General features: G+C 56.3%; 3 protein-coding genes across 3 annotated transcripts; 2 read left to right on the top strand and 1 right to left on the bottom strand.

Moving 5' to 3' along the window:
- Positions 1–1,263: 1,263 nt before the first annotated feature.
- On the top strand, positions 1,264–8,532 carry BCV69DRAFT_252553 (hypothetical protein; the record flags this gene model as incomplete). Its single annotated transcript, XM_025490475.1, has 2 exons — positions 1,264–3,611; positions 3,678–8,532. Coding segments are annotated over 2 exons (7,203 nt in total), but the record flags the coding sequence as incomplete, so codon positions are not given.
- A 1,636-nt stretch (positions 8,533–10,168) lies between these two features.
- Positions 10,169–12,289, top strand: BCV69DRAFT_252443 (putative NADH dehydrogenase, 64 kd subunit, mitochondrial; the record flags this gene model as incomplete). Its single annotated transcript, XM_025490473.1, has 3 exons — positions 10,169–10,545; positions 10,621–11,604; positions 11,683–12,289. The coding sequence occupies 3 exons, from the start codon at positions 10,169–10,171 to the stop codon at positions 12,287–12,289; spliced, it is 1,968 nt and encodes a 655-aa protein (XP_025345799.1).
- Positions 12,290–13,008: 719 nt separating this feature from the next.
- On the bottom strand, positions 13,009–17,464 carry BCV69DRAFT_69103 (hypothetical protein). The gene has a single exon (XM_025495448.1). The coding sequence runs from the start codon at positions 17,331–17,333 to the stop codon at positions 13,107–13,109; it is 4,227 nt and encodes a 1,408-aa protein (XP_025345800.1). The 5' UTR covers positions 17,334–17,464; the 3' UTR covers positions 13,009–13,106.
- Positions 17,465–18,224: the final 760 nt, after the last annotated feature.

Genomic DNA, 18,224 nt, shown 5'->3' on the forward strand with positions numbered 1-18,224 from the left:
CGAGGTTGGCTCTCCGCATCTGGCAAAGATTTGGCACTGTAGCACTGCCTTGGATGGGGAGGAGAAGGCTCACTGCTTGTTTGGCGAGGGGAGGATCACCTTTCAGCAGCTAACGCAGGCAAAAGAACAGAGGGCCCAGAACACACCGGCCTCGCTTCCAAAGGTGACAGACATCAGCAGGGGCAGCTTCTCTGCCCGCACCAGCTGATTCTCTGCCTACCGAAGAGGGGGGGCAGGATGCGGGGTTTGGCAGCCAGCCGGCTGCAGAGCAAGAAGCAGTCCGCCCACGCCACGGCCGAGGGATCCCCATCGCGGTGACTCTGCTGCTTGCAGACCAGCCTTCACACGACGCTGTCGGCGACGGCCACTAGAGTGGCAGGCATCATCATCAGCAGCAGCAGCCGCGAGGGGGCAGAAGGCCTCTCTTCCCCAGGTTCTCGCCGGCCTGCAGGTTTTTCCTTTGATCAGGAGGGAAGACTGGGGTTCACTGCGCCAGTGCCTCTGGACGTCCCGATTTCATTGATCCTCGCCCTTTCGCCGTTTGCTGCGAAAGAGCATACTGCCCATCCCCACACCCATCCACTCCTCCGCCTTGGCTCTCGGCTCTCCGTATGGGCTCATACTGACCGCCACGCCCCCTTCTCCCTCCCTCCTCCTCCTCCTCGCTCCTACTACTACGCTCCTTCCATCCAGCCAGTGACCAAAGCTACTGCAACACCTTCCTTTACCCCACTTCAGCTATTGTCGTGGCGGCTGGTCACCGTTGTTCTGGATCCTGCCTTTGCCCTCTCTTCGACTTCTTGATACCCCGCGGAGCAAATTCGGCTACTGCTGCCCCTACCTTCACCGCCACTTCAAGGCAATCAGTACCCATACTTGGCCCCTTCGGATACCTCTTCGCTTCGACCCCTGCAGGCCCTCGTTCTTCATCTTCCTCATACCTAGCGAGTCCTTCAACCTTCGCATCCATCCGCGCCCAGCACTCGCCGCCGCCGTATCGTCTTCCTCATACCCATCCTCTCGGTACGCATCGCGACTACTGAGAAGTAGCAGCAGTCAGAACGCGTGACCCCTCGGGCTCTGTGTACCCTTCCTTTACGCATTCGCATCCGAGGCGAATCCCTTTCGGCTTACGGGGGCTCGTGAGAGTCCCACTTCACAATGGCGGACAATGAGTCGTATGGCTCGAGAACAGATTTGGTGCGGAGACGGAGAGGAGATGGCACACAAGAACCCGGTGTGACAAAACCACGCGGAGGAGGGATGTACCAGCCGGGTGTGCCGCTGGGATACATCTATGCTCGTGGAACACCATACGAGAAGAAGTACTTCAGCAAGAAGCTTGGCTTCTGCTGCCTCTTCCTCGCCCCTCCCATCATCATCGTGGCTCTCGCACTGGTAATGGTGCCGATTCTGTACGGTATCGGAAACCACGCTCTGCACACCTCGGTGCTGCATGTGTATGGCGCCAACTTGACAAATATTGGCAACAGTTCCTTCCCTCTGAGTATCCAGGGTCAGGTCAAGAAGACGGGTATCTTCCCTGCCCACCTTTACTTCAGGGAACCCATTCAAGTCTTCTGGAACACCGCACCACCCAACATGAGGGAAGTACAGCTGGGAACTATGTCGCTCGACTACATCGGTGTGGCAGCTGGTCACGGATCCATCAACCAAGCGACTACCTTTGAGATCACAGACGAAGAAGCCTTTGGAGAGTTTGCTCAATGGCTGATCTCTGAGCCTCAATTCACCTGGCAACTGAGGTGTCCCAATGTCCACGTAGAGGCGTTTAGCATTCTGCCCACCTTCAAGAATCTAGTCTTCACCAAGAACGTGGTCATTGATGGTATCAATGGCTTCAATGATGTCAAGGTTCTGAACTTCCAGCTGCCCGGAGACGATCCCGCCGGCGGTATTACCACTCAGGTCTTGACACAGCTGAACAATCCTTCACCGTTCGGAATTCAGCTGGGCGACCTTCAACTCGCGCTGTATTACCAAAACATGTTCCTCGGAAACGTCTTTGCTAGTGACGTCAATATCACCACTGGTCTGAACACCATCCTCATCGCCGGTCAGCTCGTACCTCACCTGGACAATTCTACTGAGCTGGACCTCCTCGGACAGCTCTTCACTGGTTACATCAACGGAATTGCCGTTCCCGTTGTTGCAAAAGGTGTCGCAACGACGTTGACCAATGGTCAGACCGTCACTTGGCTACAGACCGGTATCACTGCTCTCACCGTCAATGTGCCCTTGCAGTCTCCCACTGGTCCCATCTTGCCAATCACTGGCATTGCCATCGACTACCTGTCACTCGTCTACTCAGAAGAGACGCCATACAACCCGGTGGCCTTCTCTCCTGCGTTGCTCGGTAACATCTCGCTGCCATTTGGTTTCTCACTCAGTATTCTCGAGCTACAGAACACCATCACCATCCTCTATGATGGAGCCTTGGTGGGCAGCTTCGTCGCCCCTTATGCAGCGTCCAACACTGTGTTGCAAGCCATCACCGCTGGCGAGACGGTTGGGCAGGTGATGATCACTTTGCCACCGACTTCTTTGCTTCTGCCCAACACGACCGACGCCGCCAGGGAGGAGCTCATCGTCTTCCAGAATGCCTTCACGTACCAGGGAGCCGCTGCCTTCAACCTGGAGGGATCTGCTCGAGCATTGACCGACACACCGCTCGGTCGTGTGCTCCTCGACGGTATTCCCTTCGCCGTCGGCACCGGTTTGAACGGTCTTGCCGGACTACTAGAGTACCCAACCGTCATTAACTCAGTCGATGTCGTGGGCGGAGCACCTGACGCCATCAGCCTTGCGGTCGGCACCACGATTGTCAACCCTTCGAACCTGAACCTGACTCTGGGCGACGTCACACTGAACCTGATCAACCAGGTGCCCCTCGGAAACGTCACGCTTCCAAACCTCAACCTGGCCATTGGTGAGGTCACAGTAGCAGCCACGTCTTTCTTCGATCCCAACCGTGCTCCTGAGGGTCTCGAGGTCCTGAACAGATTCATCTCTGGACAGTACACCTATCTGAACATCTCCGGTTTCGCAGACTCCAGCCCGATCCAGCCGCTTTCAGAGACGCTCAGTGGTATTCGCCTGAACACCACTCTGCCCGCTCTGACCGTCAATCTGGTCCAGTCGGCCAATCTGACCGTGCTTCCCACTACGGGCACAGCGGACAGTGTTGCAGACTCTATCGTCTTCATCAAGAACCCGTTCACCGCTGGCCTGACAATCACAAACATCAAGGCTAACGCCACGTCCAAGGGAATCTACATTGCTAACATCGACCAGTCGCTGAACTATGTCGTCGGTGGCCACGCCACGGCACAGTCGCCAACCATTCCTTTGACGCTCAACCTGTACCCACCTGACATCTTTGGGCTCCTGCGTGCGCTGGTCGTCCAGTCTGGTCAAGACCCTTCCTATCTGGATGGAGTTGTTGGTCTTGGTGGTTACTCGTACTCTCCTACGACAGCAGCTAATGGCAACACGCCAACGATCGCTCGCCGAGACCTCTTCCCTGCTCAGCGGCTCGCAGAGGATGAGACACTCCGTCGACGAGGACTTGAAGGCGAAGATGACGTCGAGTTCGTCAAGAAGGCCACGGTATACGAGGACCACGTTCAATTGGCGAAGCGCATTGAGTACAACAGGCTAGCCAAGAGGGACAATCTGTACACGGGCTTCACTCTACCGCCGTACGTGCTCAAGGCATTCAGTGTCGCCACTCTGGACCTGCTCATCGAGTCAGAAGTCAACATTGGAGAGTACCCGACGACAATCACATTCTCGCAGAGCGATGTCGCCTTGGGTACGGATGACACACTGGATATCCTCTTGCCCGTCTTGGCTTTGCCCATCGTGCAGAAGATCGTCGACAATGCGATCCTGAACATTGAGCGAGTCACAATCTTGAATCCTCAGCAGAACACCTTCACTGTCTCATTGCAGGGTACCATCACCAATTCTGGACCCTTCGATGCTGTCATTAGCTTCCCGACTGGTCTCGCCATCTACTGGGAAGGCCAGCTGCTGGTCCAGACGGCGTTCCCGGACGTTTCCCTCACCGGGGACACGGGCGCTTCTATCAATGTCATGTTGGAGGCTACCGTCCCTGACGTCGATTATCTGACGACCTTCACAAAGTATCTCTTGACTCAGCCTTCCTTCGTATGGAGCATCCAGGGTACTGGTCTGTCAGTTGCAGCTCTCGGAATCACTGTCCCGAACATCACCATCACGAAGGACGTTGCCCTCACTGCTTTCAATGGTCTACAGGGCATGGTCATCATCAACTCCTTTGATCTGCCATCGAATTCGCCCGCCGGAGGTATCACGCTGACGGCCATTTCGACAATCAACAGTCCGTCACAAGTCGGTGTTCAGCTCACCAGATTCGGTACCAACATCGTGAGGAATGGAACTACTATTGGTCCTGCAGCGGCCACTAGCGAGTTCATCTTGGAAGCTCTTTCGGTGACCGTACTGCCTCTGGCTGGTAACCTCGTCGAACAGACCGATGCTAATGGCTTGGCCATCTTATCGGAGATCTTCACTCGCTTCGTTCAGAACACCAACACCGACGTCATCGTCAATGGTGCCTACGCTGGTCCCGAGGAGGTCACTTGGCTCAACCAGGGTATTCTTTCACTGTCTGTTACAGTCTCCCTGCCGGCCCAAGACTTCGAAGTCATTCGTCTGGTTGGTATCAATCAGCTGTCGCTCTTCTTCACGGTGGCTTCGTCATGGGCGCCTCCCACTAGTTCGAGCAACACCGTGGCGCACTTCTTCCTGCCATTCGCCTTCCCAGTCAACATCGTCAATGTCGGTGGGCCCTTCATTGCCAACTACAACGGCCAACAAACTGCTGTCCTCAACATCCCTACTGACTCTGTGGCAACGACGGATGTCGAGTCTCGAGTACTGTCACTGGTTTTCAACAGTGTACCTTTCGAAGTATACGACGATGCCCACCCGACCTTCTCGCAGTTCCTCGCTGATACCACGATTCAGCAGCAGGTCACCTTCAACCTGAATGGAGCAGCGGTCGGTGTCGCCGATACCGCAGCAGGAGCGATCACGATCAACGGAATTCCCTTCAGTCTGGACACCAACTTGCTTGGTCTGCAAGGCCTCAACACGAGGCCTGCGGTCACCTCCAACCTGAATGTCGTTCACGGTTACCCGACTTATCTGCTGATTACCGCCAATGTAGCTCTGTACAATCCGTCGGCTATCACGATCGGAACTGGCACAGTCAGGTTCGCAGTGATGTTCCAGGACCGACCTATTGGTATGGCCATCATCAACAACCTTATCCTTGTGCCAGGTACGAACATCATCTCGACGGAGATCGACTACGCTCCACAGGGCGCTGCCAATGTAGCGGCCGGTCAGGTGCTGCTGGAGAACTACGTTCAAAACGTCACTTCAAGCGCCATTGTAGCAGGCACTGATCAGACGACCAACATCCCGTCGCTCGTCCAGGCGCTGGCTCAGATCAGATTGAACACTGAGATTCCACCGCTTTTCAAGATGATCGTTATTGAGGCCGCTCTGGAAGTTCCAACAGACATTGCTCAGACAGGTGTAGCGTCGGCTACGGTCATGATTGCTAATCCCTTCACGGCTTCCATCAACATCTTGGACCTGTCCGCCCAAGCCATCTACTTTGGTCCATCACAGTACGGTCAGATCATTCTGGGTACCATCAACCAGAACTTCGAGAGCGACCCATTGGTGAACCCGGGAATGACGACGACCACATCGCGTTCCATCCCAATCAACCTGAACATCGATCCGAAGAACCTGATTCACTTCATTTTGACTGCTGCCGCAAACACCGGTACAAGCTTGGGACCTTTCCCGCCGTTCTTGCAAGATGTATTGAACCTGGCAGACACGTCAACGACGATATCGCCGGTTCCTTACACCACGGCACCTCCTTGCTTCTCTGGTCAACAGTTTGACATTCTCGGCGCCATCTTGCAACTGCTGAAAGGCCTGGAGACGACGATTCCCATCAACTCGACCTTGAAGCTTGACGATTACCAGACTGATCTCGACTTCCAGCAGAGTCCAGTGCCAACGATGACCGACAACACTGCCCTCTACCTTGTCGGTCCGGCTGCTGCACCCTTGATTCAGGCCGTCGTCAACAATGCCACGATCTACTTCAATCAGGCCAATGCCACCAGTCTTGTCAACGAAGGATTTGCCGTCTCACTCCAAGGATTCTTGAAGACGGATGCCCCGGCCGATGCTTACATCTCCTTCCCGGATGATATCCTCGTCGACTGGGAGGGCACTCAGATCGCCAAGATCTCACTGCCTCCCATCTGCTCTGCTCCCGGAGTTGGTGTCCCCAACCTGGTCACTAGCGGTCAGCTGTTCATCACCAACTTTGACGCGTTTGTCACTTTCACCAAGTACATTCTCAACAATCCCAACTTCACCTGGCGAATTCACAGTCCCTCGGTCTTGGTTCAGGCGGTAGGAATCAACTTCAACGATGTCATTCTGGACAAGATGATCACCCTCGACTCCTTCAATGGTCTACCCGGTATCGTCATTACCTACTTTACCATTTACGGAGAGACGTCAGATTCGCTGTTGATCAGGGCCAACGCCGCCATTCCTTCGCCCTCTGCGTTGGGTGTGGAGCTGGGTACGGCAAACTTCCGCATCTTCTACCTGGGCACCAACATCGGACCAATTCAGGCGACGAACTTGTTCCTGGCTCCCAAGCCGTTCAACGGACAGCCTCAGACGACTACGACTGTTGCCATGACCACTGGTGCAATTGAGTCACAGATCGGCAACACAAAGGGCCTTGCTACGCTCGGTATCTTGTTCACGCAGTTCTTGGCTGGTCTGAACCAGACTCTGCAGCTGACTGGTGTCAGTGTCATCTCGCCGACCAGCGGCGGACAGCCAGTCAGCTGGCTCACCGACGCCTTCCCGGCCCTCACCACCAACGCCGTCCTGCCGGGCCAGATCTACCAGATCATCTTCTCGATCGTTCTTTCCGACCTGACCGCAACCATCAACAACCCAGTGGTACCGTATGTCATCACTGGTGGCAACAACCAGACGATCGCTACATTCGCCAACCCCTTCGAATTCTCGCTCACCCCACTTCGGACCGCTCCTATGATTACGCTCACCTATCAAGGCGTGGACACGGCTCAGATCAACTTGCCCGACGCACCCGTCGTCTCGGCTGGAACTTCCAGGGCACCAACAGACATCGAGCCTCTTGTGCTGGACTTCTTTAATCAGCCCATCGACTCGCTCAATGATGCCTCTTTCGAAGCCTTCCTCACCCAATTGGCCAATGAGCCCAGTGCGACATTCGGGCTCAAGGGAATGACATCTGTCCTGGCAAGGACTGTCGTTGGTGACATTCAGATCGGAGGTAGTTCCGGACCAACATTGGGTATCCCTTTCAATGTCACCTCCAGCCTCGCGGGTATCAACTCCTTCAACCACAACTTCAGTACCGCTGACGTCGTCGTCGAGGGAGGTACCGATCCTACCTACATTCGTATCCCGCTTCAGGTCACCCTCGACAACCCAAGCATGCTGACCATCATCACCCCAGGTGTAAGCTTGCCCATCACGTACACTGGTGTATCAGGCGCTACCGTCCCGGAGACCTACGTTGGTCGTGCTGTCATCGAAAATCTTCTTCTCATACCCGACACCAACATGATAGGAGTCATCTTCGAGTACATGCCAGATGACCCTAGCAACGCCGATGCCGAGGATCTTCTCACCAAGTTCTTGCAACCCCAGACTGGAACAGAGTCAACGCCTTACAACCCTATCAACATTGCCATCAATGGAGCTATAGCGAACAACGGTGGGCCTCTGTCGCCCTATGGCGAGCTTGTGCCTGCTTTCAGAGAGCTCACCGCTGCAGGGACCCTCGCCGGCATTGGTTCGCGTGTTGCGATCCAGATCAACGTGTACATCACCGCCCGCACGCTCGCAACGACCTTCGCGGGCAGTCCAATGGTCGATGCCAAGATCATTCTCCAGGATGTGCTGGCTGCGCCTATCAATCTTCAGCATCTGGTCACCAACATCTACGCAAACCCGGGAAATACGCCGAGAACCCTCTACGCGCGACTGGACCATACCTTCGAAAATGGCTATGCTATTCCACCGAACGGTGGAACGGCGGAGAGCGAAGACATTCCAGAGATCACGCTGATGCCAAATGGGGTGGGAGGAGCTGGATTGGCAACGCTCATCGCGTCACTTCCCATTCTGGCTGATACCACATTGGACATCGACAACACCATTGAAGTACTCGTCGGAGCTTACAGAGTACCCTCTCTGATCTACAACGAGGTGGCGGTCAACACAACCTACTTCGCTTGTGTGACGCCAGACGATGCCACATGTGTTCCACTGACTGGTATCTCAGATCTTCTTCAACTGCTGCTGATCCTGTTAGGTCTCGGAGGTCAGATCATCGACGAATTGGTCAATCTCTTGACAGGGACCGACCTCTCGACGATCTTGACGGCGCTCGGCACCGATGGCGCTGCCTTCCTAGAGGCTGTTCTCGGCAACAACGCGCTGACCACGGCTCTCGTCAACACTCTGGCAAACACCAACACCTTACTCAACACAGTTCTTGGCACCCTCGATGGCAATACGGATGCTCTGGATAACCTAGCCAAGGCCTTCGCCGCGCAGAACCCTAGCGGTTTGGCTGCTGTGGTCGAGTCTTTCCTCGCTGCCGGAGCCAATGCGGTCACCGCCATTACGTCCGCTCTTACCCCTGCACAAGTCACTGCCTTGTCAGGATCAGGTGTTCTCAGCACTCAGGCAGCGACAACTCTGGCTAATGCTCTCATGGCACTCGGTTTGAAGTCGGAAGTGTGCCAGTTTACCGCCCTTGCCACTGCGCTCCTGTCGAGTGCCGGCTGTATAACATCGACAACATCGGCCACGACGAGTGCCGCGACGGTTGCTCCCGCCGTCAACAGCATCACTGCTGCCGCTGGCGACTTGACCTCGGTGGCTGGATCTGCCGCTAGCAGTGTTGTCAGTGCTGCGACCAGTGCTGTTGCTTCTGGTGCTGCTGATGTGTCCAGCGTCGCTTCAAGCATCGAAAGTGTGGTAACTGATCCTAGCACTCCTACCACTACTGCTGCTGCTGCGAGCAATGCCGTCGCATCGGCTGCCGACGCAGTGGGAGGTGCGCTCACTGGAGGTAGTTGAGTAACAGATGCAAGTATGTCGGAGGATTGATGACGCGGCTGATGCTGTTGAGGGTCTCTCCAATGGTCACCATGATGATGACACGGGAAGTATGCATACTTGGTGCTGCTCCTGCCCTCCCTCTTTTCCTTCTTCTCATTGTCCTTGAATTTGTTTGTTGTTTTTCGTGTGTTTCTTATTCCCCCCTTGTTCTTTTATTTCTCTTGCGTCAATATCCAGATCAGCTCGTCACTCTCTCTACATGTGTGTGTGTGTGTGTGTGTGTGTGTGTGCGTGTGTGCTGCATCGCTGAGATTGGTCGTCTGCCTCTTTGGTGAGCGTCCGTCCATCGGCGTCTTCGGCCGTCGGGACGTGGGCGCCGATGATCTGGCGTTGGGTGACGCAGGGCTGCAGCGGCCGGGCGTCGAGGGGCGATGCGGGTGTGTGCGTGCGGGTGGAGCAGCAGTGGTGCGGAAGAGGATCATCTCACACCACCTCGCAAGAAGAATCACCAGAATCATCACCACCAACGCCAGGCAGAGGCCGCCCTTGTTCCTCCTAGTCGTCGTCGTCGTCACCTCAAACAACCTCCTACGGACATCCTCGCCCCTCGCCTGCTGCCACGATGATCGCATCTGCCCTGCGATCTCGTGCAATGGCAGTACGTGGACCCATTGGCCTATCTAGTCGTGCCTACCTCTACCCGACCACAGCAGCTTCCTCCTCCTCCTCCTCTCTGACGTCCTCCTTCTCCTCTCCCTCCTCCGTCATCCTGCGTCAGGCCTTCAGTACTCGCAGCCATGCTCGACCCTCCAAAGCAACTGCAGCCTCGCCTATGTCTTCCTCGCCATCGCCTCTGCGTCTCCATCCTGCCTTCTTCAATTCTGTACGTCTCGCCTCGACTCAGGCGGAAGGTGTGCCGGTTTCCATGAACAAGGCTGTGCGGTGGCTCTACCACTCCCGCATTCTACGTTGGTTCGTTTTTGGCACTTTCTCCATCGTGTTCGGACTCGCTAGCGCAGTCGCAATCGTACTCGCCCACGACTCTCTTACGTACAAGCATCGCGATCTGCAGAAGATCTCCCCATCGGAGCTCGCACTTCATCCTGAGCCAGGAGGACCAAAGAATTTGCCTGTAGTGAGCGACTATGTAGAAGGCGATGAGGACAACTTCACAAGAGAGTGCAAGGGCAAAGAGAGGTTGGTCATCGTTGGAGGCGGTTGGGCAGCGGTCAGTCTTCTGAGCAAGCTGGAGCCGGGAAGGTACAATGTGACGCTCGTATCGCCCAACAACTTCTACCTCTTGTAAGTAGCAGAATAAAGGGAGAACGTACATGCTGGCGCTCTGCTCATCTACTGCCGCTTCTTCCGCCTCCACAGTACGCCTCTCTTGCCGTCAGCCACCGTCGGAACGGTAGAGCCCCGCTCCCTCATCGAGCCGATCCGAAAGGTGCTGTCGCGCCACCGCGGGCACTACGTCCAGGGCAAGGCAATCGACGTCGAGCTGGGCTCTTCCATCGACCCATCAGAGGGAGGTACGCAGCGCCTGCTGGAAGTACAGCTCGTGTCTGGAGAAGAGAAGTCTGGGATGCCCGGCCGGGGTCATCCCGAAGCTCAGCCTGCTGCAGGAAGCTCGGCGCCCCCCAGGGATGAGGTCAAGGATCGAAGAGTCTACATCCCCTACGATAAGCTCGTCGTCGCCGTAGGCTCCGTCACTTCCACCCACGGTGTGCCTGGTCTGGAGCATGCCTTCCATCTCAAGGACATTGAGGACGCTCGAGGCATTCGCAGCAGGATTCTGGACAATCTAGAGATTGCCTCGCTGCCCACTACTACACCTGAAGAGCGAGAGAAGCTGCTCAGCTTCGTCATCTCTGGTGGAGGACCCACAGGAGTAGAGACGGCTAGTGAGATCTACGACATGCTCAACGAGGATGTGCTGGATTACTACCCCAAGCTCCTCCGCCAACAGGCCAAGGTATGGCTTATCCAGTCCCGCTCGCATATCCTCAATACCTACTCGGAGAAGATCTCCAAGTATGCCGAGGAAAAGTTTGCTAGGGACGAGGTGCACATTGTGACGAATGCTAGGGTCAAGGAGGTCAAGCAAGACTCGGTCTCGTACACGGTCAAGGATGAGGATGGAAAGGTGACGGAACACGAGGTGCCTAGTGGGATGACGCTTTGGTCTACTGGTATTGCGATGAGTCCGTTTACGAGGTCGATGACGCAGATGCTGCCCAACCAGAGTCATCTCAAGGCTCTGCTGGTGGACTCGCACTTGAGGGTACAGGGCACACCAAAGGGCACAGTGTATGCTCTAGGAGATGCTAGTACGCTGGACACGAGGCTGATTGACAGCTTGTAAGTGACGCGAGAATACGCGGTGTTCTCGGACCTTTCTGACTCACCTTTCCTTCCCCTCTGTCCTCACCTTCACAGGTACGACTTCGTGGACGAGTGCGATACAGATCACGACGGACGCATCTCCTACAATGAATTCCAAAAGCTAGCCAGCTCCGTCCGCAAGCGTTTCCCCTTGGCCTCTAAACACTTTGAAAAGCTGAGAGACCTCTTTGAAACCTATGACAAGGATCACGATGAGCATCTCTCCACGAATGAAATTGCCGACATGTTCCTCGAAACACAACGAAAGATGACTGCTCTTCCTGCTACGGCACAAGTGGCTAGTCAGGAAGGAGCCTACCTGGCTAAAAAACTCAACAAGCTCGCCAAGTTGAAGGAAAAGGGTCAACTCCTCCCCTCGCCTTCCAAAGCGGAGGATCCAGTACCCAAGGTGGATCTAGACGAGATGCACTACACACCTTTTAGTTATCGCAACTTGGGTTCCCTGGCTTACATTGGAAATGCAGCTGCTTTTGACTTGCCGTTACCGGAACCAATTGGTAGCTTTGCGGGGGGATTGGTAGCAATGTACATGTGGAGATCATTCTATCTGAGTGAACAGGTCAGTACGAGGACTAGGATGCTCCTGCTTAGCGATTATATCAGGAGAGGTATTTGGGGAAGGGACATTTCTAGGATTTGAGCGGGAGCTCAACTGCGAAGGCGAAGGCGAAGACGAGCGCTGGGGTTGGGATGGGACGGGTAGGCGAGGGAGCGAGGGAGAATTGGCAACACCCAGTCGTTTCTGCCCTGCCCCCCCAAAGCCTTATGTACGACTTCTTTCCTTGTTCTCATGTACCCTCTTTGAGGACTTCGAAACCCCTTGCGACTTGCGAAAAATGTAATCGCTGAGAGTTCACATGGTCTGAAGAGAGCACGAGACGAGACGAGACGAGGGTGAGGCGATGCGACACGCTAATGGACACGATACGATACGATACGAGACGGACATCAAGACGGACGGACGGACGGAGGGATGGATGGATGGATGCGATGAAATTTGAATGAAATGAACTGAACCAGATGAATGTAAAAAGAGTCTGTATATACACGTACATATGAGCGGATCGAATCGGAGGGGAGTGGAGTGGAGTGGAGCAGAGCTGAGCTGAGTGGAAACGCATCGATGACACCAGAAACAAAACAATGTCTCGCCTGATTGGAAATGGAATGGATGGAGGGCAAGAGAACCCAAACGACGATGAGGAGGATGAGGGGTTCTCTGGATGAAGGGAGAGGGGGGCCAAGGAAAAGATGTTGGCATGGGTATATTGCGTCGCTCGACTTGCTCTTGCTCTCAAACGACGTGATGGAAGGACAACTTTGCTTCCCCCCTCTGTTGGTCTTGCTTGTACTTGCTCTTGCTTGTGCTTGTGCTCGAGCTCGTACTGAGGTGAAAGGGCTGCACAGTATGGCCATTTCGCGCTCGCGCTCGCGCATCAAGCTCCAGCTCCAAGGTCTCAAGGACCAAAGTGAAAGAGTTGTTTCCTCTTTGCAGGCCCCAACGTCGCTCCAGGTCTTGTAGGACTTGCCAATCCGCCATGAGCCACTCCATGACCTTGGACAGCACCCCCAGCAGCAGCAGCAGCACCCGGCCCAGCAGCAGAAGCGACCCCCTTCGAATCTTTACTGTTGACAGCTGAACCATCGGCGGCAGCGGCGGCTGTCCCACCAGCGAGCATCTGCACCACGTGATTCCAGGACTCGTCGTACCTATCGTGCGTCTCCTCCCTACCGGGAACGGTGAGCACCGAGTAAGTTCTGACACCACCTGGTTGCTGTCCTCCACCTGCTCCCGAAGCTGAGTGATGTGGATGGTGGACACCACTCTTGCTGCTCGCGTTGGCCAGATTGTCATAGGACCAGGTACGATCGGGCAGTGGTTCAAAGTGATTTCGGATGGGCGAGGGAGGCACGAGACCTTGGTAGGAGCTGCGCTGCGCGTTGTTCATACTTTTCGGCCTACCCGATCCAGCACCGCCAGGACCAGAAGTGATGACATTGCTGTGACCGTGCCCAGAGCCTGCGATGACGTGCTGAGCAAGTGCAGGTGTAGAGGAAGAGGAAGACGCAGCAAGCCCGTGATGGGCGTGGGCGGCGGCGTACGAGCCTCTCCGGTTGCTCATGGCCGAATGAGGTCTCGCGTGCGCACCAGCAGCAGCCGCCGCGGCCGCCTCTCTGTAGAAGCTCTCCACGTCCTGTCCCGTGAGGGCCGCTCCGCTCATCTCTCCACCGTGCTCGGGAACGATTGGCGTGGTAGTCCTGACGGGCATGGTGTTGTGTCTGCCGTACGTCGCTTGAGAGCCGTGTGGATGATGGCCGAGCAGACCCATGTTGCCGAGGGCTACTCCACTTCTACTAACGGGAGGACCCGAGGTGTGATGGTGAGTAAGGCGAGGACCTTGACGCTGCGGCTGAGGTTGATGCTGGTGAAAGGTGGGTGGGTGAGCAGCGTGAGGGGTGATGGGGGTCATGGCACCCCAACCGAGGCCACTTCTCCTGGGGCTGGTACCTGCGCGGTATAGATCCTGTTGACTCGAGACCTTTGGCAGCGGGGTGGCATCGTCTTCGGCATGCACAACGGGAGCGCCATCGTTGAGTGAGATCTCTGGACTCCTTGCTCCATCCCTCGCTCGAGCAGTCAACAGCGAAGGCGTCGTAGGTCTGTACAGCTCATGGTAAGAGCCAGCACCCGCACTACCAACTGTAAAAGTCGCGCCGTTTCCGTGAGCAACAGCAGATCGACTTCCACTCCTGGAGCGATGTTGAGCAAGACTGACTGCGCTGCTTGTACGATTGCTGGGTGCGAGGAGTGGAGGAAGCATGGTCACATCCTTGCTTCTCTGATGCCTCTGCTCTGCCTTTCTGCGCCTTCGCTTCTCCTCTTCTGTAGCGCCAGTGGACGTCAATCCGAGAGCGGAGCTATTGCGACGTGGCTGATGCGGCGAGGATGCGCTGCCTTCAGCAGACTCTTGAGGAGAGGGAGGACCCGCCTTGGCAGCTGGCTCGCCAGGGATCTGCCCTTGTCCAATCTCCTTTGCAAAGGCCGGGATACTACCTCGATTCACTCCTGGGCGAGCAACACTAGAGGGCGAAGCGCCTCGATAGCTCTTACTCAGGTTCGTATTGGACATGATCCTGGAGAGACTCTCGGAGGCAGCCGACTTGGACAGCATACCGCTGTTGCCGCTGTTGTTGGACGCAACAGAAGAGCGACCGCGACGACCATCAGGACTCGAGTCCATGATCGCTCTGCCCAGTGGGCTCGAAAGCTGAGCTGAAGACCGCCTTTGCGATCCCCCACTTGAGGTGCTTGCATCCTCTGGGACGATCAGGGTAGGAGTCGGAATCGCAGGGGTGGTACCTCGGAAGGCAGTCCAGGCCGACGACAGTCCCTTGAGGAAGCCAGAAGAGGCAGAAGAGAGCAGAGTAGCTCCAGATGAGTTTCGCCTCTCCGACGTATCATCGCTGTTGGGCGTCTGCGAATTTGGGGAGAAGCGAGCAGAGGAAGCAGTGGCGGGCGTCAGGCCACTTGCAGCCTTAAGGGCATCGATGGCGTCCACACGTGGGCTCGAGTAGCTCTTGCTGAGCCTTTCAGCGGAATTGACATCGACGTTGGGCTTTGCTTTCACCTCGTCTGGACTGCCCGTGTGACTGCTAGCGTCGGGAAACTCGAGCATGAGCGATTTACCCCTGCCTTTGCGACGTTCGCGAAGGGATGGCGCACGTTGGACCATGGTGTTGGCGCTGCTGCCCAATGTGTGCTCACTGGCAAAGCTTTCTGCAAGATGAGGCCTGCCAAATGCCGGACTATGAGCCATATCGGCAGAAAATTCGACCGAAGGGGAGCTTCGGAAACTGCTGCTCTGCTTCTTGAGCAGATTGAGAGAGCTAGCCCCGGCTGGAAGACTACCCACGCTAGGTACGGCAGTGCTGTTGGGACCCTGAGCAGCAGGGGTGACAGTCCCTTGGGAGTTGCCCTGAGACTGCTCGCGGACCGTGGATGTCCGGGTCCTACTACCCTGCTGGGAGACACGATCGTCGATGGCTGTCGAGCCTGCTGCATCCGAGTCTTCATCCAAATGTCCCGCCTTGCCCTTGCCCTTGGCCTTTGTGCTCGACCTCAGCTTGGGCTCCCAAAACTCTGCGTAGCTGCCAGTACTCTGTGCGCTGCTTCCTGTCCCACTGCGCCCAGTCTCGCCACTGGCCGCCGATGCTGTACGTTCCGGAGATGGTCTGCTTTCCATGCCAGTAGAGGCAGTACTGTTGTTGACATTTGTAGAGCTGATGGAAGGATGTCTGCGTGACTCGGCATAGCGTGGGAAGTAGCCGTCCTCACCGCCAGAGGGTGGATTGAGATTCTGTGGGGTGATGATCCGACCAGACTGAGATCGCTGCTTGCGATAGACTGGGGCGCCCATGCGGCTATAAGGGTATCCTCCCGAACCTTCAGTGGTGTCACTTGCACCGCTAGGTACTGTGCCACTGGCGCTGTTCCTCTCCTGACACTCGTTGCAAGTGCATATCTTGCCATCTACCGAGTCAGAACCCCTGGCAGGAGGTCCCACACCACGGAGTGAAGACAAGCTGGAGGGCATGGCGCCACGAGGTTGTGTCGGTGACTCTGGGGGCCACGTAGGACTGACCTGATTCGTATAGAAGCCGAACTCGGCCAGGCCAGCTAGAGAAGTCTGCTGATCGATTTCCCGACATCGCTCGGAGCAGTAGAGGGCAGTGGGCGCAGTGGCTCGACTTGCTTCCTCTTCTTCTTGCTGCTGCTGCTTCAGAATAGCCGGTGTGATACCACCGAGCAGACCGCCCTTCTTGGATCGAGGCAGGTGGCTGCGCGGAGACGGTTGCGAGTAGAAGGAGTCGGCTTCACTGCCGGTGGTGCCTGCCGATGCTATACTAGCTGCCGAGCTGCGTCTGCTGTACTTGGGGCTCGTCTTATCCACCTGTCCGGCGGCTCCAGCGCCAGTCTTGGCTGGCTTGCTGACCTCGCCATTGAGCTTCGTCGTGGGCTTGAGATCGCTCAAGGCATTCAAACGGGAGCCTGCGCTGCCGTTTCGCCGGATGGCAGCCCCTGCTAGCTTGCCACTGGATCCATTGCGTTTGAGTTTCCCTTCTGACGAGGGAGGCCGACTCTTGATGGTACTGGCGCTGCTGTGTAGTCCAGAGGAGACGGAAGAGGTAGCAGAAGAGTTCTTCTTTGGCAACCGTGAAGCAGACAGAGGAAGAGGGGGGTCATCGTCTACGATGCGAGACCCCTTGTTGGCTTTGATCTGGCTGCCAGAGGGGCCTACCCCTTGACCTGGCTCGATGAGACAGTCACATACGGAGCAGTAGTTTTGCGTCCATAGATCTTGTCCATCCATCTGCAATGCCATTTCCTCCTCTTCATCGTCGTCGTCATCATCATCATCGTCTTCCTCCTCGGACGTCGTCTCCATATCTGAAGCCTCGCGGCTACTGGACGTCGTCCCTGTGCTCTGCTTTGCTAACCGAGAGGGGCCTGCGGTGGAGGTAGTAGACTGTTGCTGCAGTTGCTTCTTGGAAGAGGATGCGGTGGCTGGAGGTGGATTGCTCTGCCGTAGGTTGCCGGTCTTTGGCTGAGGCTGTGCCTGTAGCTGTTGTGACCGCCTGAGTGCAGCCGCAGCCGAAGTGGCCGGCGGCGCCATGCCGGGCATTGGGTGGTCGTTGAGAGCAGCAACAGTGGTAGTGGTGGCGGCGGGAGGATCAGACAGGAGGGTGGGGCTGCCCTCTTGTGTGTCCCTATGGCTGTTTGCCGCTGAAGAGGCTCCGAAGTGGAGCTATATTTGAATCTGGCAGATGATTGTGATAATGATGATGATGGGTAGGGGGAGGAGATAGAGAGGGGAGCAAGTGCGATGGCTTCCTTTGCTATGAGGATCTGCCCAGGGCAGGCTGTGCGAGTGACGTCTTTTGTGTGTCAGTGTGATCGCGTATTCACATCCGCGGTGGGGGCAGTGGGATGCGCGAAATTTTGCCTCTGAGAATGCCGGTGGGTGTGGGTGTGGGGTGAGTCAGAAAGGAGGTGGGGGGGGGAGATGCGCCCACTTTGCCGGTGAGTGGAGACGTCAGTGTGTATCGAGTGGGGATGGATGGCAGAGATGGTGATGAGAGTAGAGACGACGAGGAGTGAGTATTGCCCCACCTCTGCTGTTGGCCAGGACAAAGAGGGGAGGACGCGATGTGGATGGGATGGGCCGTGGGAGGAGGGGTGGCTGCCTGGTGCAAGGGGCCGCCCTAGGCTTGGGCTCAGGCACCAGAGATGCACACTGTCGGCCTCCTTGGTCGCCGTGCGGTGCGGTGCGAGCCCATCGGAGCTTATCCAAGTCCAAGCCTCCTTCCGGAATCCGGAGCAATTGAAGCATCCAGCCGCCCGCCAGCCAGCCAGCAATTCGTCCATTCGCCGAATCTAACCTCGAAAGAAGCGCAGCCAGCCCAGCAGCAGCACTGCTAAGTAGCAGCAGTAGTCCCACGGCTCCATTCACCGCGCTCGGAGACTTACTCACCCATGCAGCCACGCACCCACCCACCCACAGAGGAACAACGTG

Source organism: Pseudomicrostroma glucosiphilum (assembly GCF_003144135.1).
Source record: "Pseudomicrostroma glucosiphilum strain MCA 4718 unplaced genomic scaffold BCV69scaffold_15, whole genome shotgun sequence".
In the NCBI taxonomy this organism is placed as follows: Eukaryota; Fungi; Basidiomycota; class Exobasidiomycetes; order Microstromatales; family Microstromataceae; genus Microstroma; species Microstroma glucosiphilum.